At 47.2% G+C, this 24802-nt stretch overlaps 2 protein-coding genes across 6 annotated transcripts in view; one reads left to right on the top strand and one right to left on the bottom strand.

Annotated features, from left to right (window-relative positions):
* Positions 1–3907: 3907 nt before the first annotated feature.
* On the bottom strand, positions 3908–10375 carry snx20 (sorting nexin 20). 3 transcript variants are annotated; one of them, XM_035394909.1, is made up of 5 exons: positions 10201–10375; positions 6910–7034; positions 5863–6020; positions 5607–5752; positions 3908–5362 (listed from the first exon to the last, which is right to left on the bottom strand). In XM_035394909.1, the coding sequence occupies exons 3-5, from the start codon at positions 6017–6019 to the stop codon at positions 4694–4696; spliced, it is 972 nt and encodes a 323-aa protein (XP_035250800.1). In that variant the 5' UTR covers position 6020; positions 6910–7034; positions 10201–10375; the 3' UTR covers positions 3908–4693. The 3 variants fall into 3 exon arrangements, with proteins under 3 accessions (XP_035250800.1, XP_035250799.1, XP_035250802.1); XM_035394908.1 differs by lacking the exon at positions 10201–10375 and having other exon boundaries at positions 6910–7173; XM_035394911.1 differs by lacking the exons at positions 6910–7034; positions 10201–10375 and adding an exon at positions 6751–6773.
* A 4627-nt stretch (positions 10376–15002) lies between these two features.
* The window catches only part of cylda (cylindromatosis (turban tumor syndrome), a), a 24039-nt gene continuing 14239 nt past the window's right edge, over positions 15003–24802 (top strand). Inside the window, exons 1-5 of one of the 3 annotated variants that reach the window (XM_035395863.1) lie at positions 15003–15558; positions 17303–17608; positions 21279–21384; positions 22426–22521; positions 24070–24186. In XM_035395863.1, coding sequence (XP_035251754.1) covers positions 15064–15558; positions 17303–17608; positions 21279–21384; positions 22426–22521; positions 24070–24186 — 1120 coding nt within the window. In that variant the 5' untranslated portion in view covers positions 15003–15063. The remainder of the gene's footprint in view (positions 15559–17302; positions 17609–21278; positions 21385–22425; positions 22522–24069; positions 24187–24802) is intronic. The other 2 variants (XM_035395864.1, XM_035395865.1) reach the window with 2 other exon arrangements.

Genomic DNA, 24802 nt, shown 5'->3' with positions numbered 1-24802 from the left:
AAGTTAACTTTGGCTGCGATGTGCGGACATGAATGCTGGTCAACGGCAGTTTAAATTGCTGGCCGGAGCTGATCAGACGTCTGGCTGGAGCCAAACTGTCCTCCTGTAAACGTCTGATGAATATCATCTTTACCCCCACACGCATCAAACATCATCGTACGCAGAAGAAAGCAGGAAGGGTCCAGATGTTTTTTTAATTTATTTAAAAAAAAATTTATTTAGTTGTTGTTTTAACTGACGTTTTGTGGAGAAAAGGAAGAGCAGGGTGGGAGGAGGAGGGAGGGAGGGAGTTAGGGAGAGGGAAAGATCAGTCGCCGCGACGACGACAACAAGCTCCGCTCGCCGTGTCACCCGCGCCCCCTCTCGCGGACGTCGTAACGATCCCTCTCCCCGCTTTCATCCGGGGGCGGAATGCCATGTGGCGGGGCCTGATTGTAGCCCCCCTCCCGGCGTTTAATCACCGCCCCCGCGCCCGGGGCCTCTAACGAGCGCGGCGGCGGCGGCGTGGCTCCGCCGATACGGCCAGGACGCCGGGGCTGCTGGGGGAACGGCCGGACTTGAGAGAGGCGCGGCGCGGAGGGGGGGCCCGGCTTTGAGATGCATATGTCCCCCGAACGAGGCTCTGATTGCCCTTTGTGTACAGCATGGGGCTCGTCTTTTTTGTAGTCGCCCTCTGATGTTGCTGTCGGGGCGGGGGGGGGGAGGGGGGGGCTGGGGGGGGGGTTGCGGCAGGGCGACGCGTTAGCATTTTCCGGCTCCTCCCACGCTCGGCGAAGGACACCCAGTCACCAGGTAAAGGATACGGTGCGCAAACGCGCTCAATGATCCGTTTTTCTTTTTTTTGGTGACCCGAAACGTGCATTTGCTTGCTGATTACGCTTGACCCCCGACCTCAGCGAACCATTAACCGTCCTGTGACGCGTGCCAGGGCTCTTTCTGTTAACGAAGACGTGTTCGGCAGTGACGTGGCTGCTCGGGCGTCGCACTCGACCTCTAAATGAAGAGAAATCTGACTCGTGCAGCGGTGCAGTGTGACAGAACCGTGCTGAGCCTGAGCCGTTACCAACATGTTAAAAATGTAGAACGTGGGCAGACGTAATGGATTTAAATACCAAAGTGTATTATATGATATATTTTGGGTAACCAACTGTCTTCTGTAGGCCTAAAAATAGGGGCATTTATATCCTTTCCTAAATCCCCTCATGTGCGTCATCTGATTTAACAAAATCAGATGGGCGTAATTTGCTGACTAAACCTATTAGTCTTTGTGAACGATACTTTCATAAACATGACCATGTAATTACTGGTGCCACTTAACAAGCCCCTATTAATTCTGTGACAGCACGGTCAATCCGTCAGGCATCGCGGCCCATTAAGCAAGCTGGCCTTTGAACACGGAACCAAAAGGTTTTCCAGCAACTGAAAACACACGAGCAAGAGCAGTCCCTGCTTGGGATCACCTGTTTCAGTTTTGCTGGCCATAAATCAGCTCCCTCAAACACACATACACACACACACACACACACTCTCTCTCTCTCTCTCACAGACAGACACACACACACACACACACACACACACACACTCACTCTCTCTCTCACACACACTTCCACTTAATACATGCACACAATAGACCTAGCCTCAGATTAAGGCCATTAGATGTGCTTTCAGTGTTCTGACTGAAGAAACGTTTGACGGTTGCAATGGTTGTCTGGACCAGGGGTTATTTACTGCCAGCCCGCTGCCTCAGGGGCTGAATTGGGCCCATATGGAGCAGGACTTTGCTTTAATGTCAAAGAAACCGAACCACATTGTGATGAACATGTCCTCCATTCTGGGCATTAGCCAAGGTTTGAGCCATCTATGTGTTAGATGGAAATAATGCAGAAAATCCCCCTCTCTCTTGCTCTCCATCTCACTTTCTCTTTCACTCTCTCTCTCTCTTTCTCCATTTTCCACAAATGGTTTACTGAAATGTATCAGTCATCAATCACTCATACCATAAAGAGAAAGATCATTAAAGAAGATGAGATCCTGAAGCAACCCCACCCCACCCATCTCTCTCTCTCTCACTCTCTCTCTCTCTGTCTTCCACGGGGATGATGTTTTTGAAGGCTGTGGATGGGAAACTGTGTGTCCATCTGGACTGGATAAAATCAAAGAGCTCTCCCCCCCCTCTTCGCTCTCCCTCCTCTTCATCTCCCTCTTCTGTGAGGGATCAGGGCTGGCCCAGCCAGAGTCTGTGCAGCAGGGTGGAGAAAGAAAGCTATTCCTGTTCTCTGTGGGCATGGGCCATACCTGGATCTCAACAAATGCCCTGGCATAATCACCTGGTTCATGTCAGTTCAGGCAGCGTTGCTACGTTACGCATAGCGGTACTGGAACAACACAATTTCACCGCACACGCTTGACGCTTTTATCAAACTCTGCTCCGGAGAGAGCAAGGTGTTTTTTGTCTCCTGTTCTTACTTGCTCTCCAACCAGGAAATATCTTGACTTATTGCACTGACTGATGTAGACAAATAGGTTGTGAGAAAATGTCACGCAAGGATAGCGATTCAGGCGCACCTTAGCAGCTTAGCAGGTGGTATCTAACACCATCAGACCAGTTTCAAAAAATCCATCAAAAGTCTCGGCAAGCTCCAGTTTTCAATTTTTAAAGAACTTTTGCACTTGGGCTTAAAGCACTGGTGAGCCTTGCAAAAAAACCTAAAGGTACTGGAGAATCTGGAGAGCTGGCTTGCCTTTGTGATAATGGAATTGCTCAGGCTTCAGCTGCTGGGAATAGCAAAAACACATTCAAAGTTATATTCAAACTTTTTCCATGTTGTACTCATGTATTAATTATTCAAACTGTGGAACTGATTTTACTTGAGTACAGTAGTTGTAATAGCACAATATAAAGTTGTCAGAAAGGATGGTGAACTAATGGAAGAATTTCTGATGAATTGGAATTGTTGATCACAGAACTTTGGAAAGGTGTGTTCACTCCAGGATACGAAATCTGGTTTATATCTGGTTATGCCTATTCTCTATCTACGTGGATTGACATCTTAGAGTTTTGTCCTGCACTCTTTGTTTCAACCATTGTCTGGCAACCGGAAGGTTGTTGGATCGATCCCCAGTCTTCTGAGTGTCGAAGCGTCCTTGAGAAAGACACCTAAGCCCTGCTTGCTCCCAACGAGCTGGTTTGCACCTTGATTGCCGTTGGTGTGTGAGTGCATGTGTGTGTGTGTGAATGGGTGAATGAGAGGCATTCCTTGTAAAGCACTTTGTGCAGGCGTTGCTGGAAAATGCGCTATATAAATACAGTCCATTTACAAAGGCACAGTCTGACTGCGATCCTATTTCCCATCTGAGATTACTGAATAATGGCTGGCTGGCTGGCTGGCACATTTTGCATTTTAAAAAACTTGCAATAATCATGAATGCGTTTTGCATTAAAAGATAAATAGTGTCTTTAGGTCCAACTGTCTTTTTTGCATATCTTTGCAGAGCACATGTAGTTGAACAAAAAAAAAGATTTTGAAGATGGCAAACCTCAAACAGCCCATGCCTAAGACCCTGTCCCTGGCGCGCAATGAGATGGTATCAGACAGAAGCTTTGGGATCAATCACATGCCCCAAGGGACCAAGCAGTGCCACAATCAGGTAATCTAAATACAATACTCATCCCACACATCTGGCTCTGTGATTTTGTCCCTATAAGCTTTAACTCACTATTCCGAGAAAAACTGAACTGTTCAGGGACTTTTCGTTTTTTTTGTATGTATTTTAGTATTTAGTTGGTTCCTACTTTCAGATGCCCATTTTTTTGTCTGTTTCCCTTTTACCCAGATTGTGTGATTTCCCCCCAACACACATGGTCCATTCGAAACGCCTACTGAATCAGAAAGAATTGGACAGCAGATAGGTTTCAAATAAATATATTCCACAAATAAATATTCCCGCATATTTGTAATAAAAGTAAATATGCTTGTTGACAGCAGATCTACACAAGGTATATAACCACATACCTAATTTCCAATCTTTTGCTTTCTGTCATTATTCACAATCTCTTCGCTGAAATGAAAAAGATTAACTTTGGAAGTTTTCCTTTTTGTTAAACGCCGAGCCATTTAATAAAATATATACAATGGCCTCCTCAAGTGGTGACTTTCTGCATTGCATCCCGCTCCTCACCAGTGGTAGTTCTGCTGTAACTGTTGCTATTTGTTTGCATATAAGACAGTATACTCAACATAATTTGGGGAAAAAAAGCAGTAAAATGTGTTGTAAAATGCACAAAGGTGTCAAAGCCCACCTCAAAGTTCTCTTTGTGGCATCGATCCATGCTGTGGAACGAAGTTATGCTTGACTGCGAGATTCAGTCCTTCATAAAATAAGCTTCCACTGTGTTGCTTCTACCATGTTTGATTATGAAGCTGTTGTTTTTTTTTTCATTCAAAAACCAAAAAAGTTCAAAGTCGCTGTATGCCAAATTCTGGAGCTGTCATTAGGTTATGAAGACTGTCGGAAAAACCTGATGGAAAAGTAATTAATGTTTTCATTTAAACCTCGTATATTTTTATTTCAGAGTCTGTGGGTAAGGGCATTGCAATGCCACGTTGCGGAATTTGCTCAGACTTATACAAAGACCCGCAGAGTTTTGCTGTGCCAGGCAGTGTAGAGGGTCGAGCTTTGTTGCGCCTGGTTTTTAGGTGAACTCCTGCACCACCAGCTCCTTGAGGGACAACAGCGACACTGGGCCCCTCTGGGCGTCGGTCACCCGGCACAGCTCCTCCTGCAGGGCGGCGACGGGGAGCCCCAGCTGGAAGCCCAGGTCCACCAGCAGGGCCAGCAGGGGGCAGCGGTACTTGCGCACGCCGTAGCGGCGCACCAGGGGCAGCGCCCGCTGGCCCGTGGCGAAGGCGGCGGCGGCGTCGTCCAGGTCGCGCTGGCACACGGTCACGGCGCACAGCGTGGGCACGGTCAGCGCGGGGCAGTGCTGCGCCAGCTTCTCCTGCAGGTCCAGCGCCGGGAGCAGCAGCTCCAGCGCCCGGCTGTACTGGCCCCCGCACAGGCAGCCGTGGGCCCGCTTCAGCTCCGGCTCGGTGAAGAAGTCCTGGAAGAGGGCGCAGCGGCGGACGCCGCGGACGGCGTACAGCCGGGCCAGGTAGTCCTTGAAGGCCTCGCGGCGCTCCGCGATGTTCTCCTCCGCAAAGTTGCCCGTCACCCTCTTCCTGGGCAGCGTCACCTCCTCCAGCTCCTCGCTGAAGTCCTGCAGCAGCTGCAGGTGGAGGCGCTCGAAGTCGCTGTAGCGCCTCTCCACGGACACGCGCTTGGAGTCGTAGCTGCCCGACTTGAGCACGACGATCTGATACACCTGCGCAAGCAAAGGCGTCGCGGGTTGGGTTGCGCTCGACAGTTACTGACCAGGAGCGCTAGTTCAAGGTCACTCAACAACCCTAATTTACCCTAATTTACCTGAGCATTAAGACACAGTCTTAAAACAAATCTTGACGCCTTGAAATAAGAGCCTGTTATCATACCACAGTACAGAATTACAGTGAAGCATATTGTGCTTGGTCCATGGAGAGCCCAATGTGATGGCTTCTCACGTTACTCACCACGTAGCGGGACAGCCCGTGCTCCACGGTGCGAGTGGAGGGGATCTCGAAAAGCAGTTTGAAGGTTGTCCTCTCAGACTTCACTCCGTGCCAGTAGTCCTGTAGCTCTTTGGTGGTCATCGCAGAGCTAGGGCTGATGCTCAGGCCTGTAGCAAACGCAGACAAGGACGCAATGTGCACATGCAGACAAGACTCACAGAGTTGCGTTTATTGAGCCGGCTGTAATATTCGGGATCAGTGCAGCCGCTAGACTGACCAGTGGTGTCTTCGTGGGCCTGTCGGTGGGAGCGGGAGACGTCAGGAATCAGGTATCTTGGCGAGGTGCTGGAATGTGGCTCTGCCTGTTGAGCATTATCCTCAAACATCTCTTCAGTGCTGAGTGGGCTTCCTGCCACTGGTGCATTCTGGGCCATTCTTGAAATGTAAACAACACATCACATGAAATTGCATATAAATGTATATTAATGAAAATTCATTAAAGGTAAAAGATTCTCTCCATGCTGCATGGCAACAGCAGGAAGGATTTTACAACTTGGGGAAGGGTTTATGGCGTCTGGTCCTTGTCTGGTTGATACTTAATTTTGAGGCTTATTTTCAAAAGAGATATTACAACTGATGTAGTTTACCAGTCTGCTCAAAACCCTATCTTGGTGGAACCTCCATGAATGTTAGCAAGGTGAGGGTTAATTTTAATATGTTTAATTTTACAAACCCAGCAGTATTAACCGTTAACACCCTCTAGATGCAGGACTCAGATGCCCACTTCCAACTTACTGTTACAAACTTCTTCCTAAGTTGCCAATACTGACTGCTAACTAAAAGAAAGATGCATATTTTATGTAGACACACACTGACATACGCACACACACACACAGACCCACTCACAGACAGACACATATATTCACACCTCCAATGGCCACCCCCACCCCAGTCCCTGCTCTGTCTTATCTCACATCACATTAAATGGTGAATTACACATCTGACGATTATCATGGTGAACTTTCACCTGTTAATTTTTAACTTAAATTTTTTAAATATTCTATACCAGATACCAGATAACTCTGTTGTTATTTCATGTGATTCCTCTGGTCACATTGCTAGGCGACTGCACATTTGAGAAACGCATGAGGAAAGAGGAAGTTACCGATTTTATAGCGAAATCAGTCACGTCTTTCTGTGATCTTCAGCGCGGTGAGACCACTGCCGCTGCCCTTAAACAGAGCCTGTTCTGAGCCTCTCCCCGCGTCTCATTCGCATCACACATTACCAGCTCATTTGGTAAAAAGGTAAATTGAGTGCTTACCTCTGATGCCGTCAGTCAGATTTTCCAGCTGAAGAGGCTGTTGTTAGCCTAGGTCTTATCTAATGTGTCTCACCGTTTATTCACATGCCAAGAAGATCACTGCGCACCCCTTCTGTTATCCAGGCCTTCACATTTATGGGGAGAAAAAAAAAAAAAACCATGATCGGTTGACTTTCTGTGCCAGACCCAGGAGAACAGAAGCGGGGACAGGAGAGTCCCTTGCATTGGCAGGGAAGTTGCTAAGGTCTCGAGTGAGCTCTGCATTGTGATTGGCTGCCTGTGGGAGGGGACGAAAGGTTGCACAGGAGGAAGTGAAAGACTTCCAGCAGAGTACCGAGCATTTCAGCGGTGATAATTTATTTCCCCACTAAAACATCTCTATTCACCATAGCTGTATCACACCATGTCTAAAATGGTCTTATTTCAGTAAGTCAGTAGAAGCATGAATAGCTGTAATAATCTTACTGGGTTTGGAGCCCTCCATTTTATAGTACCGCCATGTGTATAGATAGATAGATGTCACAGATGGCAGACTGCTACATCCTCTTTCCGTTCACATGTGCTAGCTCTGCAGTCTGTTGTGTTGTAATGTGATGTTACAGACTAGTGGGCAATGGGGGTGGCTACCTCCTGAACATGTACTTTATATTAGAAACATATTAGGTAAAACATTTAGATTGACTTTGTCTCCAACCACTGATGCTGGATCAATTCATTGTTGTCGTAATTGTACTGATGCTCATCAGGAGTTTGCAGATAGAAGATTTGGAGCCAGGCAGGATGTGGTAAATGTGTGGGTGATTTCCCTCAGCTGAATGCAGAAATGCAAAACCAAAAAGTAAATAACGTGCTTTATTCAGACGGGCACTCTTTTTTGGACACGTGATCTTCAATAGCATAAAGAAGAACTGCAACACATCCCCTCTTCCTGAAGTGTCAAGAGCAGGTCTGTCCAACCCTGTTCCTGGAGATCTTGAGATCCTGTAGGTTTTCAGTCCAACCCTAATTTGGCACAGCTGAATCTCCTTATTATAAGATTTCTAGCTGGTGAATGAGGTGTTCTTTGTTAGGGTTGGAGTGAAAACCTACAGGAAAGTAGATTTCCAGGAACAGGGTTGAGCAGTCCAGGGCCATTTCACAAAGCAGGACTACTAAGCTTGATAAACCTGGAACCCTCCCAAATCTGGAACGTGGACTGAAGTACAAAGAGCTGTTCCGGGTTTTACTCAGCACAGTTATCCAGAAAACTCAGTAATCCTGCTTCGTGAAATACCCTCCTGGTCAATGTGTAGGCATATCTTTCCCTCCTTTCCTGTGCACCTGTGCCAATTTGGTAAATGCCTACACCTGTGCTAATTGGGAAATACCCTCACCTGGGTTTCTGGAGCTTATACATATTTGTTTCTCCTCTCTTCATGCAGCCAGTCTGTTTGCCATTCTGCTGCATGCTATAAGAGGACTTTGCGTAGGTAGGTGTCTGTTGAGAACTGGCTTTAATTACTTTAAAGGATCCCGTAGAGCTTGGAGGTGGTTACGCCAGGATAACATATGCAAACTTCTTGAATAATAAATATTGTTTCTTGTCAAGTCAACAGAAAAGTCTGTCATGTCTTGACTTGACTAGCTCAAGAATATCTATATGGAGAAATATTGTGCAATATATATGATTCTCAGCTTCATGATAAACTAATAGGTGACTGTAATACATTCGTACAAAACCCTGAGTCACTGAAGTGCTCATCGTTTTAAGGCCTCTGTGCTGCACTAAAGCTGACCCCCCACCCAAACTATTAGAAAAATGTTTCTTATTTATGTCTAAATAACACCAAGGATGTTTTAATATACACTGATGTGTACAGGGATTTAAAATCACCAGTGCAATAATAAAAAACAAACTTTAGACAGTCATGTCTCATCTAAGGATTGGTCTTTGCTTGTTATGGACAAATGGATATGACATGGTATGTCACACACATTTGACATCTCCGAACCATGGTTCTAAAGGCAGTTTATGCTGCAAGTTTGAATTAACATTTTTAATGTTCAGGATTAATCACCACAACAGCGATTTGTGCGAGTGATAAACTTGTTAAATATCTTTTTCAGACACAATATTTTTTGCAACTTCAATGATACACGTTAATGTATAAACATTTTGAAATAAATGTGTAAAATATGTGTATTTGTTCACATTTGTATGCCAAAGTTAAGGAAGATGTGCCAGTGCAGAAAGATAGGCACCTGCAAGTTTTAGAAAGCAGGTTTTGTGTACAGGGGATTTACTGATCGTGGTTGATCACTGTTTGTGTATGAACAAAGGTGAACCCAAAGTCGGTAACATCCTAAAAATACTAATTGGTCAATATCGACCATGTTTTGTCCAATGAGACGGTCAGTGAAACAGTAGCTAGTTATCTCAGGATTCATGGTTGACTTGAGAAATCTACAGCTAACTGCTGGCACATGGGAGGAACAGGGGAAGTGGTGTGTTGGCAGGCTTTGGTATTGTCTGTGAATTTGTATCGCCTTGACAAGCTGCATTCTCCTGACACAAGCTGTGTCGTCGTGCATATTTGTTCTTTAAAAGGCATGATTGTAACAGCAGCGTTCTGCTGTGATCTACTGGAGTCTGTCTTCAATCAAATGTCAAATGTCTGGCAGCTGCGATCAGCGGTTAGCCGAGGGGAGAAGGTACTTCTCTGTTGCTCTGACTACTTGACCTTTTTGTTTACACAAAACATCTGCGGCCCACTCTCAGCCTACAGTACAGTGATTGTGGTAGACTATAAAATTCTCCCTTCGACTTCCTGTCACAAACCAGAATAGTTTAGTCCGGAAAAGCAGAAAGAGAAGTCAGTTTGGAATGTTATGCCTTTGAACTCTGCCCTTTCAATACATATTTTTACCTGCATAAGAAACATCAGTACAGCAAGATATCAAGTGCATGATCTGAGACTTCACATGTATGAATGTTGGCATGACGAACGCACATGCATACGTCAAATGTTATGGCTCATTTTTTAGCCGATACCTACTAAGTATGGAATCCGCTCTGGCACTTGGGTAAGGAAGCTCCAATGGTAACTTCTAAAGAATTAACTATAAAGCAAGCCATTTAATGTTCGTGAAGTTTCGAAATGTTTTCTCATCCGTGGAACAGATTTCACAAAATATTGGAGGTCTGATTAGGTTCTGGTGTCAGAAACTAGCACCGGCTCATGCTTTCTGTTTTTCTTGTGCGTTCCAAACAACCAGTGCGCAGCCTGTGATGTCATATAAAAACAAGCCTACCACCAATGGTGACTCGATGTCCTCGCAATACATCTTTTTGCATTTTTTCGGCGTAAATACAAGCGCAGCATCTTAAACCGGTCCACGCAGAATGATTTCGCTTGCAGTGTTACACAGTGGCTTAGGATGATGTTACAAAACCTACGCTCAAAACTGATTTCACACATCGAACTACTCCCTCATCCAAACGAATGAGTCAATAGTGATGTCAATCACAACTTGCTTCCGCCCCCTTTCACTCTACAACCGAACCAGAAAAACTGTCTGGGAAAACCCCGAAGGGTGGGACCAAAAAACAGACTCGTTGTTTATCCAATAATCACTAACCAAAACTGGAAATGCGCCAATGGGTTCAGAGAATGATGACCAATTGGTTGGTTGCGTGGATTCCCCTTCAGTAATGACAGTATAATGTATACAGTGTTCTTGTATTTTATTTTGTTTCGTAACTGTAACGTGTTTCTTCTTAAATCAGTTGTTTAAATACCGTAGCTAACAAGCTAACCTGCTGTAGTGTTACACAACTCTGTCAGCACACGGAAACACACAAGAGATGCTTAGTAGCCGCTAGCTAGCTAGTACTACGTTGCTTTTTAGCTGGTTGGGCACATTCTACATCCCTACTAAAATCACATTTCAACTTTGTGCAATTGGGACAAGCCGATTGTCAGTATAGGTTGTTATTTCGCTAATCAGCTTGTCATTGAAGATACGGTAAGAAAAAGTGGCTTAATGTCATTATTCACAACACTTGCATGTTGCTAGCAACGCATTGAGCTACTGGATCTGGTGTGCGGTGCTCTGTGAGCTAGGCTGTGTTCTGCTCATTTTTGTTGGCCCGCCAGTCGGCAAGCTTGAGCTGCTGGCTCGTTAGCGAACGAGCTAGTTAAAAAGAAACATAATTAGCAAGCTATATCGTACAAGATGATTCGGTTTGGCTAAATGGCTAGCCATCGACTATTTAGAGCCAGCTAGCTAGTTTCACTATGAGTGCCTGCTCATCATTCAATTGGCTAACTGGGTAGCTGTTAGATTTGTGAGTAATAAAATAATAATGAGTTAAATTATTGCTACTCATTACGTAAAGCTGACTGGTTAAGTGTAACTGTTGTATTTTAAGGTATGAGGGTGCATGGTTTAATTTCCTCCAACACGTTAGGTCGCTTACCTAGCTACGTTAACTATCGTGTTGTCACCGCTTGTAGCTAGCTAGCTAGTCACAGCATCTTACTTGGCGAGCGTGTGCTACGACATACACTGTTCTACGTTACTGGCCGTGACAGTGCGGCAGCAAGAGAACATGCAGAGTGGCGAATATTAGTAGATAGCTAGCTAGCTATTACATCGTATATCAGCTTACATTAAGGTTTTGTCATTTCACGGAGGGCATGAAGCCCAGGCCAACGTTGTGTTTACATTTTTTGTGGTTGAGTTTTGCACATAGCCAACGTCGCTGGTGAACAAACTACCGTTGGCTATTTACCACTCTCCAGTTCAGTGTAGCTTAGATTCTGTCAGCAGGTGTATTACGTGAACATGACAATCATTGTTCCAGAATGTGGAATATTGAGATACGACATAAGATCCTTGTACGCTGATAGCTTGGTTCTTATTTTGCAGATTGTGAAATTGTGGCTTTGCCATATGGTCCATGTTTGACAGGCATGCATGCTTCAGAACATCAGAGCATCCTTATAAAACATTTACATAATGCAGGAATGTACGGTCTGGAAAACATTAACGTTACATATGCTAGCTAGCTGAATACTTGGTTGGCTATTTTTGAGCTTGTTTTTGGTTGCCTTTTCGACTAGCCTTGACAATTTGATAGTTGCACCTTATAGAATGTTCTCTTTCGTTAACAAATGATTGGAGGTGCTGGGGGGCGAAGCTATTAGGCCGCGAATGTGTGGCATTGTGGAAATTGCCGAATGGTTTGTGGCCTGCTGCATGTCCAGTAACACTGTTTTCACTCGTATTACAGGAAGATCAGGAACCCCGATTTTCATTTCACTTGGCTGAAGTGTACTGCAGGACTGGAATATCAGGCTGTTATTGTGTTGTGGAATTTATAATTCCCAGCTGGAATGTTGTTTTGAACATGTGTGTGAACTGATATTTACACGGGTCAGAACATCAGTGTTGAGGTTATTTCCTGCTGAAATAGGGAAATTTTGATCTCACTTACTTGCCACTTGGTTTGGAAAGGGTCATGAAATAATTCACACCAAGTGGTGGAACACAATGTCCAAAAAATAAAAACCACAAAAACAACAGCCGCACAACATGGCCAGTGTTCACTGTGAAGTACTCCCACAGCCTAAATCTCAATACGGGTCATAGCTGTAGATGGCACTAGATGGTAAACAAGGAGCTTTTTATGTAACGCTGAAAGGGCCTGTTCCTTGGGTGGTTCCACAATGAGCAGCGATCGGTATTTTTGTCGTGACTGTCTGAGGCCAGTTTGTCCAGGAAGAGAGACAGATGTGCCATTTTAAGGCCTCAGTGACAGAATTAGTAAAATCACATTAAGCCCACTGTACACAGCCGACTGAAGGCATGCACACTCGGCTCGTCCCATTTCATGTGCTATAATCCTACTTGTGCTTATTTTTGTGTTGGTCTAAAATGAGGACTCTGCTGACTGGGTGTTACCAGCTGAAACAAAAAGCTGAAATAAAACTGAGCTGAAATGGTGATTTTCATTACGGGGCCCACTAGTGTATTCACTGTTAAACCCAACCCTGACTTATTGGAGATGCTGAGTTGAGTCCGTAGACCTATTTCTTGAGATTCTTTGTGCTACGGGGCTTTTTGGAACCGATCACCATTATAATGGTCTGATATATATTATGTATTATTATATATATATAGCCTATAGAGCATAGAGCAAGGCTGAAAATTTGTCCTGACAAAAAAAACAAAAAACGCCAGTTTAATAGCAGGAGCGTCACAGAAACAGTGTCAAACGGGAATATTGGTTAAGATACCGTGGTGCCTGCGTTGCGTGTTTACAGCACAGAGGCCGTGACACGCAGGGACGGTTAGTGGCCAGGAAGGGCAAACCGAGAAGCCGTGGATTTCCCCTCTGGTCTCTCTCTCTGCTCTTCGGTGGCTTGGTGTCTGACTCCGCCGCTGCTAGGGGAAATCCAGCAGACCCACAGCTGCTGGAATAGCCTGTGTTTTAATCTGAACCCTTTTTTTATTAAAAACCACCAGCTGCACACAGTCTCCTCTTTCAGCATCTCCATTTACAAAGCAGTTTTCTGGGGGGGGGGGGGGGGGGGACAAAAGATTTTATCACTTGTGCAGATACATTTGTTATAACACGGGTGGACTTATTTGAGGTCGGAACAGATTGGTCCGAGTTATGGAAGTTCACCGGACAAAGCAGGGGCTGCCGTTTGTGAGTGGAATCATTGTTTCGTGAACAATTCAGCAATGCTAAGTAGGCTGTTAAGTTGGCTTAGTATTACGCCATTCTTTCCTGTGGTCAACACTGGATTTTTAGATAATTTTTTAGTACAATGTCGTTTCCGCGCTGAGGTTTTGCCTCTTGAATTCCCCTTATGCAATGCTAGTCTTATTACTTAATGATAAATGTGTTTATTTTTCTTTTTTCTTTTGGGTAAATAACATTGTTGATGAAAATACTTGGAGGTTTCTGTTTAGTCAAACCACAGTGCACCTTGTCCTTAACTTCGAGTGATGTGAGCTAACGCAGTTTTCTATTACTCACGCAAATTATGAGTTTAGCAGTGTTTATAATACAAAAACCTGACACTTAACACTTGATTCAGTTCATTACCGGAGGGATAAAGCGCATTGCGGTTAAGCAGAGTAGGCAGAATCATACATTTCTGGCCTGAAGCTTTGTTTTTAATGGTGCTCCAGTTGTGTAATTACAGAATGTTCTGACTTATGTGAAGGAAGTTTGCTAAAGAGGTTGGCGGCGTTGCAACACCGTTAATCACTTTAAGGGTCTCAAAACTTCTTGTGTTCTGATCATTTGCAATTTTGCAATCTCAGATATCCCTCTCAAAATAAATGAGTTGCCAGTTGATTTGCATAGTGGATAACATCCGTCTTTTATATGATACCAAACTGAGTGCTCCTCGTAAATCACCTGTGTTTATTCATATGTTATGTATGTATTTTGCTTCTTTATCTTTATAGGCCAACATGCAATGCTACAAGCTATGTCTATATGTTATTCATAGGCAGTTAGCCTGTTTTAGCTTTTAAAGATATTTATTTATTTATTATTAGTCTAGATACTGTTTTAGCTTTGCTGTTTTAGGTAAATTTTTTACTATTTTAATGAATTGAAGGTACACGCAAAGGCACTACAGGTATAATGTATTATTGTCATTTATGATTAATGGATTTCCACAGTATAGTATGGTAAAGGGTGTGTTTGTACCCTTGCATTTGTAATTATGTCTTGAAGGAAGATTTGCGCTTGTGTTTTTGAACTGTTGTTGAAAAGGCGATAAATGTATTTCGGGGCCCATGTTTAATATCGTAAAGCCGAGTCAGTTCTGCAGCCGCTGTGTCAGAGAGGGAAGTTGGCTGAATCATCAAGCTGTGCACCTGTGCGTTAACGCCACCCTTAAGTGTGTTTCTGTTTCCCTGTGTGTGTGTGTGCAGGTGTTGATGGGAGCACAGTCTGATTAGCGTGCGATGCAGCCAGCCCACAGAGAGGTCGCTGGGGGACCCCAGGCCTGCGCCCCGTGACCCGCCCACCGCATCCCCCCCCCCCCCGCCCGTCTCCGCGGACGCCAGGAGCGTTCGGACACACCCCCCACCCCCCCCCGGCGCTGCGCCCGGCCTGCTTATGCGCGGCGGCCCGCGACGGCGGCCATGAGCTCGGCGCTGTGGAACCAGGACAAGCCCGGCGGGGGCGGCTTCCGCGAGGACTCGCGCTACTACATGGTGCTGAAGGAGTGCGCCACGGAGAAGCCCCCGCAGAAGACCCTGAAGATCCCGCGCGGCAGCATCGGGCAGGCCTGCCCGGAGCGCAACAGCCTGGGGCGCCCGCTGCCGCCGGGCAAGGGCAAGCGCAGCCTGCGCATCCTGGACCAGACCAACGTGGTGCTGGGCCTGGACGAGAGGGACGTGCTGGAGCTGGACGAGAAGCTGGCCGAGCTGCTCTTCCCCATCACCAACTGCGAGGAGCGCTACGCGCTGCTGCGCAACAAGCCGCGGCTGGAGCGCGCGCGCGACATCGACTGCGGCTCCAAGGTGCGCGTGCAGCTGCGCTCGGGCGACGAGCCGCTGCCCGGCGTGGTGCGCTTCAAGGGCTCGCTCATCCCCGAGCGCACGCTGTCCGGGATCTGCTTCGGCGTGGAGCTGCTGGTGAGGAGTCCCCCCCCCCCCGCCGTTTCGCCCGCCCCGTGAGGTCCACCGCTGGGCCCGCCGCTCGCAGCCTAGCTGACATAACTTGCGCTTCGGCTGCCGCGGCGAAACCGTACAGAAAAGCGACGCAGGCCGTCTAGCTGAGACGCCTGTATGATTAATCCGGCATTCCTGCCCGTTTATTTACAAACAGGTTTAATTATTTAAGGGAGCAGTGCTCAAAATAAACGGGCAAAGAGCAAAGACGATCAATGGCGTGCTGCTTGCAGTCGGGGTGTAGCGCTTAAGAGCGCTGCCTATTGATCGTTTGTAATCCTTGCTGCCGTTTTAATAATAAACAGATGGCGTTCCACGATTAATCACGCAAAATGATGTTTTGCCGTTTGCAATAGCAGCCTGTGCTTCTCCACCATTTTGAACTTACACGCATCCTGGTCTGACATAAGCTTATGTAAGCCAGGTCTGGGCTAGTCCTCCTCAGCCCGGTCGGCTCCAGTCTTATCGGAGTAGGTGGGCTGCATCTTCACTTCGCTGCTGCTCACCTCCTGCTTCAGTGTGGCTGACCCCTGAGCATCATTAGAGATTAGCTCTCCTGCCGCTGCCCACGCATGAACGCTGTCTTCTAAGGACTGCGCTGCTATGCTTGGGAGGATGGGCAGAGGAACACACACATACACACATACACACACACGCGTGCACGCACACACACACACACACACACACACGCGTTTGTGCACATACACACACACACACACCCATGCACCACACACACGGCTCTGCTTGTGCAGATTCTCACTGTGTGGGGAAGTGAGCGTTGCTCCAGTTCCCCCATTCTATTGGGTTGTGGAAGCCAAGCTCAATATTGGAAGGATTACAGGTTTTATGGTCCATGATTCATCTCTTAGCTTGAGATGTTGTTTTGTAATCCGTTCTCAGTTTGCTTGTCCTGCCCTTCCCGTCTCTGACATCTCACTGATAACTTGCCATAAATCTTAAAATTGTTTACACTCACTCCACCAACAGATTACTGGCTTCAAGTATGAGTCTGAGCCTTTACATCATGCTTCTCCCAAGCAGTGATCTTCTTGTTTGTCATGGTTACACTGGCTCTTAAACAGAGTAGTGCTTGTGTCGACAGCAGCCTGAACGAGCTGTGCTTTAATCTGCACGTGCAGGCAGAGGCTGATGTTGTTATAAACACACCTGTTTCCTCTTCATCACCTGGGCCAGTTTGCTGTCGCACTCTTGTGTGGGGATGGGGTTGGCCTTTTTGGGGCAGCGTGCTGTGGAATCTCTTCAGGCTACATCAGGTATAGCTGAGCTCCTGGAGAGGCCGGTCAGTGGGCTGCACAGCCAGCTCTGTAAAGCGATAGAATTGTGCACAAGTCCGCTGGAAGCACTAGAGGCCAGCTCGTCTGCTGACGCTGAAATTATTCACTATTTAGCCCCGTGTGCGTGCACGTGCTGCACGAGAGTGTGAGCGAGCGGCACCTGATTCACTCCTGATCTGACTGAGGTGCTCGTGGGATGCGGCGCTCGCACATTCACACATTGAATCAGCGTTTTCTGTTCACAGTCATAACTGGTGTAACAGTGAAACGTCAGGCCCCGCCGGTGGAGTACCTCGGCTTGGGGCTGCAGTTGGGTCTACCTGAGCCTCAGTGCGACACTCTGACTGCACGCTGGGCTCACTGGGTATGTCTCCCCCCCCCCCCCCACTTCACCCCCCCCCCCCCCCCCCCAGGAGGAGGGCCGGGGCCACGGCTTCACGGAGGGCTCCTACCAGGGCAAGCAGCTGTTCCGCTGTGAGGAGGAGTGCGGCGTGTTCGTGGCCCTGGACAAGCTGGAGCTGTGGGAGGACGAGGAGGAGGAGGACCTGGGCGAGCTGGTGGCCGACCACCTGGCCCTGGCCGACCCCGAGTTCCTGCCCATCGAGATCAACTCCCGCGTGGTGGTCAAGACGCCCGAGGGCCTGGAGCACGGCACCGTCATCTTCTGCGACCTGCTGCCCGGCAACGAGAGCCTGGGCTGCTACGTGGGCGTGGACATGGTGAGACTGACATGCCCGCACACCAATCGGCCTGAAGGGGGGGAGGTGCCAGCCCTCCTCTCTTAAATGAACACAAGCCTTTAAACACGCAGGAGTATTTATCAGGATTCTGGCAGTAAAGCGGCCTGTTTAGGCTAGCCATTGTTCAGGGCAGGGTTTTGTTAGGGGCATCAGTGGAGAGAGAGTGAACGATGCGCGCTCGCTGAGGAGTGCAGTCTCTTGAAACAGGAAGAAAACAGGATGCAGATGTTCAGGTATAAAATGGCCGCCGTGGCTGTGGAGTGCAGGCGTGTTGGTGACGCAGCAAAGGGAGAACTGAGCGTCAGCTGGACGCACGTAGTTATTGCACAATAATTTCATAGTGACGTACATATTCTCTGCCTTTAATCCCACACAGATTCACTCAATTTGTCACTGTCACTCACTCACTCACTCACTCACTTGGGGTTTGAATGTATGCTTAACACGCCATTCTGTTTTCCTTTCCAGAGTAAATCACATGAATGCTTAATCTGAAATATTGGTGTGCTTTCCATTCCATGCCATTCTGGGTGTATGCCAAACTGCAGTCCTGAAATATGTGTGTGTGTTTTTAGTCTCTGCAGTGTCTACCCTCTGAGGGCTAACTTTGCTTTTGTCAGCAGGTATACACTCACTGGCCACTTTATTGGGCACATCGGTCTTGTACTGGGTTAGAACCCCATTTTTCCTCCAGAACAGCGTGAATTCTTCTTTCAAGAAGGCGATGGAAACGTTGCTTAGGGATTTCGGCCCATGCTGACTCTGAAGTTTCTGCATGCTATTTCACCACACATTAAAACCTCCAAACCTCCCATTCCACTTCACCTTAGTGCTGCCGTATTGGATTGGGATCTGGGGACTGTGCAGGCCATCGTAGTTAACGGTCCCTGTCATGTTCGGGCTTGAGATGATGCATGGTTTGTGGGGATGCACACACCTTATCTTATCCTATGGTAGACCAGGGTGGACTATGTCCACAAAGGGATGCATGTGGTCTTTAACAATGCTTCTGCGGCATTAAAGCGAGGATTAGTTGATAGTAAGGGGCCTACTATGTGCTAGGAGAACATTCCCCACACCATTACACCACCACCAGCCTGCACCTGCACCTCTGGCAGAAGGCAGGATGGATCCATGGATTCATGTTGCTTTTGCCACATTCTGACCTAGCCCTCTGCATGCCACGGCAGAAATTGAGATTTGTCAGATCAGGCAACGTTTTTCCAATCTTCAGTCGTCCAGTTTTGGTGGTCACGTGCTCACTGTAGCCTCATCTTCCTGTTCGTAGCTGACAGATGTGCAACCTGGCGTTGTCCATCTGCTTCAAGGTTCGATGAAGTGTCTGTGCAGAGATGCCCTTCTGCACACCACTGTTATAAATAGTTATTTGAGCTTGGAGAAGTCTTCCAGTTTTCCTCTGACCTCTCATTAATAAGGCGTTTTTGCCCAGAAAACTGCCACTCACTGGATGTTTTTTTTTAATCACACCATTCTCTAAACTCTAGAGACTGTAGTGTGTAAAAATCCCCGGAAGGCAGCTGTTTCTGTGATGCTGGAACCACCACGTCTGGCGCCAACATTCACATACCACAGTCAATGTTGCTTAGATCACCCTTTTGTAACGTTTGGTGAAACAGAAGATAAACCTCTTCACCGTGTCTGCATGCTTTATACATTACACTGCAGCCACGTGATTTGCTGTTTGGAGGAACAGGCGCCTTCTGCGTTAATGAGCTTACGGGGCTGCCCATGCTTTCCTTGTTGGCCAACAAATATCTAACAGATTACATTACATTACATTATAGGTATTTAGCAGACGCTCTTATCCAGAGCGACGTACAACAAGTGCATAGGTTTCATGATGTAGAGGCGCAAAAGAAACACTAGATGTTTGTTTTTGAAAACCAGGAGCGGTGAGTAGTCGTAATCGCTGTGAGCGGTGATGTCAGCCATGGGTCGCGGTCACCATTCGTGGTCATGTTTACCAGTCGACTCATCGTGACCCGAGTCGCGACCCGTGCTTATGCTCGCTGCCGGTCCGCCGCTTGGCAGCGCTGGTCGTGTTTTGCAGAGGAAGAGCGTTTGCAGAGGAAGAGCGTTTCCGGAGTTCGTGCGCCGGTGGATCTCTCCGTGTTTTATACTGCGAACGATCATTTCCTACCGCGTCTCGCGATCGTGCGAGATACCGGCCTTGACTGACGAATTGCTGACGAACGCGCACCCGAGGGCATGTGTTTATGTGATCAGAGAGAGGGAAGTGATGCGCGTCATAAGGAGAAAACATGAAAACGCAGCGCAGGCTGTTGTGAAAATGAAATCTCTGATCGCAGCGCTGCATTCTCACCCAGTCTGAAGTGGGTTCATACGGACCAGCTCCACATACTGTAATACACTGGGGCTTGTTTTGAGTATTCTCACCCAGTCTGAAGTGGATTCATATGGACCAGCTCCACATACTGTAATATGCTGGGGTTTGTTTTGAGCATTCTCACCCAGTCTGAAGTGGGTTCATACGGACCAGCTCCACATACTGTAATACACTGGGGTTTGTTTTGAGCATTCTCACCCAGTCTGAAGTGGATTCATATGGACCAGCTCCACATACTGTAATACACTGGGGTTTGTTCTGAGAATTCTCACCCAGTCTGAAGTGGGTTCATACGGACCAGCTCCACATACTGTAATACACTGGGGTTTGTTTTGAGCATTCTCACCCAGTCTGAAGTGGGTTCATATGGACCAGCTCCACATACTTTAATACACTGGGGCTTGTTTTGAGCATTCTCACCCAGTCTGAAGTGGGTTCATACGGACCAGCTCCACATACTTTAATACACTGTGGCTTGTTTTGAGCATTCTCACCCAGTCTGAAGTGGGTTCATATGGACCAGCTGCACATACTGTAATACGCTGGGGTTTGTTTTGAGCATTCTCACCCAGTCTGAAGTAGATTCATATGGGCCAGCTCCACATACTGTAATATGTTGGGGCTGCACTTTGTTAACCCCCTGGTCTATGAAAACATCTGGAAATGATAGCCTTTCTGTACATCGGCAGGTTTTGCTGTTGTGTGTGTAGTTTTGAGTCGGGGGGGGGGGGGGGGGGGTTAAGAAGTGAGAGAGAGAGAGAGGAATGAATAAAGGAGCTGAAGCTCGTTCTCATTGGAGTGCGGGAACAAAGGGCAGGGTTGTGTGACCCGTGGGGCGGGCGGGCGGGTCGTCCGGAGGAGGGAAGGAACACTACCGGCCTCTCAGTGCCCGCTGCGCAGAGAGAGAGAGAGAGAGAGAGAGAGAGAAAGCGACGCGGTGTAGCGTAGCTCCCAGGAGCTGGTGACCCCGCAGCCGGCCTCTCCCTGCGTGCGGACGAGCGACACTTAGCCCAGCCTGTCATTAGAGAGAGAGAGAGAGAGAGAGAGAGTGAGAGAGTGAGAGAGATAGAGACAGACAGAGAGAGAGAGAGAGAGGGAGGTAGATAGAGACAGAGAGAGAGAGAGACAGAGAGAGAGAGAGAGAGAGAGAGAGAGCTGGCTCAGGCTGGAGGTGGGCACAGGTCAGCGGTGGACATGACAGAGCTGAGGGGAGTAAGCAGAGGTTTGGGGGAATGACGAGCACCTGCGGGGGTAAGGAGACCATGTCTGGGCCTTTTTCAGGACGACCCCATCGGGGACTGGGACGGCACCATTGACGGGGCGCTGCTGTGTAACTTTGCCAGCGTGGAGCACACTCGTCTGGTCCCCATCTGTGAAGTAATGCCAGGTGAGCGCTAACGCCTTAGCTTCTTAATTTATCTTATAAGTATTATTTATTTTTATTTTTTGTTGATGGGGTTTCTCATCTGTCATCTCATCCTGCTGTTTTATTGGTGAAACAAAAAGCCCTTTTGTCTAATTCATTTCTGAAAATCCAGAGGCTTTGCATCTGTTTCAGTCATTCGAGCTTGTGCTGTTTCTTTTCGGTGCAAGCGATACTTGGAACAGTTGACAGCATCTCTTGAGTGTATGACCCTTAACTACAAAAGCAAGAATAATAATAATAATGTAAATAGTAGGCTGGCTGTTTACTTAGGAACTGCAGCACAAAGTTAGGCGCGAGATGAAAGTTTGGAGTTGTTATTGTTTTGCTATGGAAGACGGATTGCTGTTGGGGGCCTGCGGCCCGTGATGTTGTTCATGTGTTCTGCATGTGGATCCAAGACAGGAATGGTGTGAGAACGTGCCATTGCTCCAGTTTGATGGATTTAAGTGGTTGAAGTAGCGCAGCGCAGACTTGCCTGCTTTTGAGTGCTTTTTAAGGCTTTGGGTCTAAGTGTGGCCCAGACAAAGCACAAAGCACAAAGCGAGCCCTTTCTGCTGCTGTGCTCGACCGTGCTGGGAGGAAGGAGTGAGGAAGCTGCCAGTGTTCACAGTGCTGCGCGTTTGCTGCTGCGCGTTTGCTGCTGCGCGTTTGCTGCTGCGCGTTTGCTGCTGCGCGTTTGCCAGTGCTGCGCGTTTGCGGCTGCGCGTTTGCGGCTGCGCGTTTGCTGCTGCGCGTTGGCCGCTGTGCATTTGGCCCCTGCGTGTTTGGTGCTGCGTGTTTTCTGCGGCGAGTTTGACCCCTGCGCGTTCGCCGCTGCACATTTGGCCCCTGCGTGTTTGCCGCTGCGCATTTGCGGCTGCGCGTTTGCGGCTGCGCGTTTGCGGCTGTGCGTTTGCCCCCTGCGCGTTCGCCGCTGCGCGTTTGCGGCTGCGCGTTTGCCCCCCTGCGCGCTTGGCCCTGCGCATTTCGCCGCTGTCTCAGCCTCTCCCTGGCCGTTCGCAGAGTTCGCCATGCAGGACCAGCGCCTGCTGAAGCACAGGGGCAGCGGCACCGGCGGGGACAAGCCCTCCTCCGCCCAGAACAAGCCAAAGAACAAAGGTACTGCTGTCACTCAGCGCCGTCGCCGCGGAGACAGACACTGCCTTGTACCGGACGACGTCCAGCGCAAATAGTCAACAACAATCACACACGTTTTCTCTCTGTTTGTACGCCAGTCCAGCCAGATAAAAGGGCTCAAAGGATGGGAAAGGCTGTTAAATCTCATTCTATACCAGACTACACTTTCTCTTTAAATTTGTGTTTCTGAAGTATAATATAAATAAATTAACTTATTTTTACATTTACAGATTTGGTTTACTGTTTGTATTTAAATGAAGCTTAAAACACATAGGCGCACAAGACCGGCAGACATTTTGAAATGTATATTTGCTTTTTATTACTCTTCTTCCTGTTTGACTGCAGTTAATGGAGCCACCACTGTGGTGGTGCACCACTGAGCCAAAACCCCCATCTAGTTCGGAGTTAAGAGTCGCTCCCTTTGATGATATTTTTAGTTCTGACAGGAACTCTGATGCAAACTTGGAGGATACTGTGGTATATACAGTTGGGTAAAAACATTCAGAATTTGGTAAAGCTCTTACAGAAGCTAAACGGATAAACCAAATCTTGCATTTTTTTCTGCGGCACAGCTAAACCTTTTAATCAAATTTAATTCTAAATTGTTTCTTTGTTTTATTTATGATCCACATCTAATACTTAGTTTTGTGCCAGCATTCATTTTATGGAAAAGACTTGCTGTTCATGCTTTAATGTGTATAAACGAGCATGATAACACGGGCGTTAGCTGCAGTAAGGATGCCTGCCATCTAGTGGAGATTTGGAGTAAGTCGCCGTTGGAATGCCTCACATTCAAAATGGGTACATAACTAAGCTTGTTTTCCGTAGCGTGAATGTGTGAGTGTGTTCATGGGGATTTCTTGCGCCCAAGTGTTATTTTTACTCCAGCAAGCATGGGGTGCTGTGGTGTGGTGTTATTTTGGGCTTTGTAAGAGGCCATTGAAGTGACTGGGTCTTCTCTCTCTCGCTCTCACTTGCTCTCTCTCTCTCTCTCGCTCTCTCTGTTGCTTTGCTGGCTTCGCTACATTGCATGACGTCAGCTCAGGGTCTGCCCTGGCCCACCCCACTAGCACCAGGAGCCAGCAGATTCCTATCTGATAGGTCATCACGTGTAGTGGGAGTGTCACTCCCATTAACGAGGCAGACGTGCTGTTCTTTTATCACGCAGAGCGTTCGTGTAAAATCACACGTTTACGACGCAGACAAATATGTCGATGACAGAATTTTGGTATGTCTCAGACCTTAGTTTGATAGCTGGTGTCATCTTCAGGTTGTGTTGAGCGGTTATTTAAAATCTCGAGTTATCGGGTTCTTGTGTTAGTTTTGGCTCTTGGCTCTTGCTAGTATTATCCAGCATAGCACATGTAAAAAATAATAATAATAGTAAATTCGCATTTCTGTGTTCTCTTTGTGAACAGGACAAGTTGTCTTTTTTTTCATATGGGCCACCACCGAGTCAAAAGAATGGGCACACACACGCCCCTTCTTACCTTCTCTCTCTCTCTCTCTGCCGAACTCTGTTATTTACAGGATTAGGTCTGCAGTGTGGGAATAGAAGCAAGTCTGAGTTTTATTACACATTAAATGGCAGCTCTGTCGATCACCCACCACAGTCCAAATCCAAAAGCACATGGTACATTGATGAAGGTAATCCACACAGCAGAAACGTGGACTCGACAACAAGCCATCTTGATAGCAGGGTCTAATTTCAGATCTAGATCGGGAGTAATTATATTGCGTCTAGTTTCTTGCAGATTTTAGATGATATTTCTATCAAGGTTAAAAACGTAATTCAGCATATTAAAGTAAGTACTTGTAATGTTAATTGACATGGTCCTTTTTTCTACCTGCTGACAAGATTTTTTGTTTGGTGTCCCCTTCCATAGTTGTGAAATAGGAGCCTTTATGTGCATGATCGCATGGCTCAATCTGTTAAATCACCAAAGGCTTTTAGTAATGCTCTCTGGAGAATAAACACATTCATCCATGTTGTTCCACCTCACTTTATTATTAGCCCAGTGGATTATGAATAGTTTGTTTTGGGGTGTGGAAAAAATCCGTCATGATGAATATGCCATGATACAGTACCTGAATCTATCAAAGTCCTGATGCCAGGATTAAGTCTACAGGTTCACATGATCATGGGCTAAATTTATGCATGCACTGAGTCACTAAATGACTTCATGCAGTACTGTGGAACAGGTGGCTCTGTTCAGACATAGTGGAGTGCGTGGCATTGAAGGTATTTGGGCGGGGGTTGCGG

Source organism: Anguilla anguilla, chromosome 16 (genome assembly GCF_013347855.1).
Source record: "Anguilla anguilla isolate fAngAng1 chromosome 16, fAngAng1.pri, whole genome shotgun sequence".
NCBI lineage: Eukaryota > Metazoa > Chordata > Actinopteri > Anguilliformes > Anguillidae > Anguilla > Anguilla anguilla.
Note: the sequence above shows the minus strand (reverse complement) of the source record. Positions and strands in the feature narration are given on the sequence as shown.

What these genes read in the sequence shown, in the direction of transcription:
- snx20 (XM_035394909.1), bottom strand. Translation starts at nt 6,019, where the DNA reads ATGGCCCAGAATGCACCAGTGGCAGGAAGCCCACTCAGCACTGAAGAG. An exon ending in GGCCCACGAAGACACCACTG is followed by an intron (nt 5,753 to 5,862) that starts GTCAGTCTAGCG and finishes CGTTTGCTACAG; the next exon opens with GCCTGAGCATCAGCCCTAGC. An exon ending in ACGGGCTGTCCCGCTACGTG is followed by an intron (nt 5,363 to 5,606) that starts GTGAGTAACGTG and finishes TTGCTTGCGCAG; the next exon opens with GTGTATCAGATCGTCGTGCT.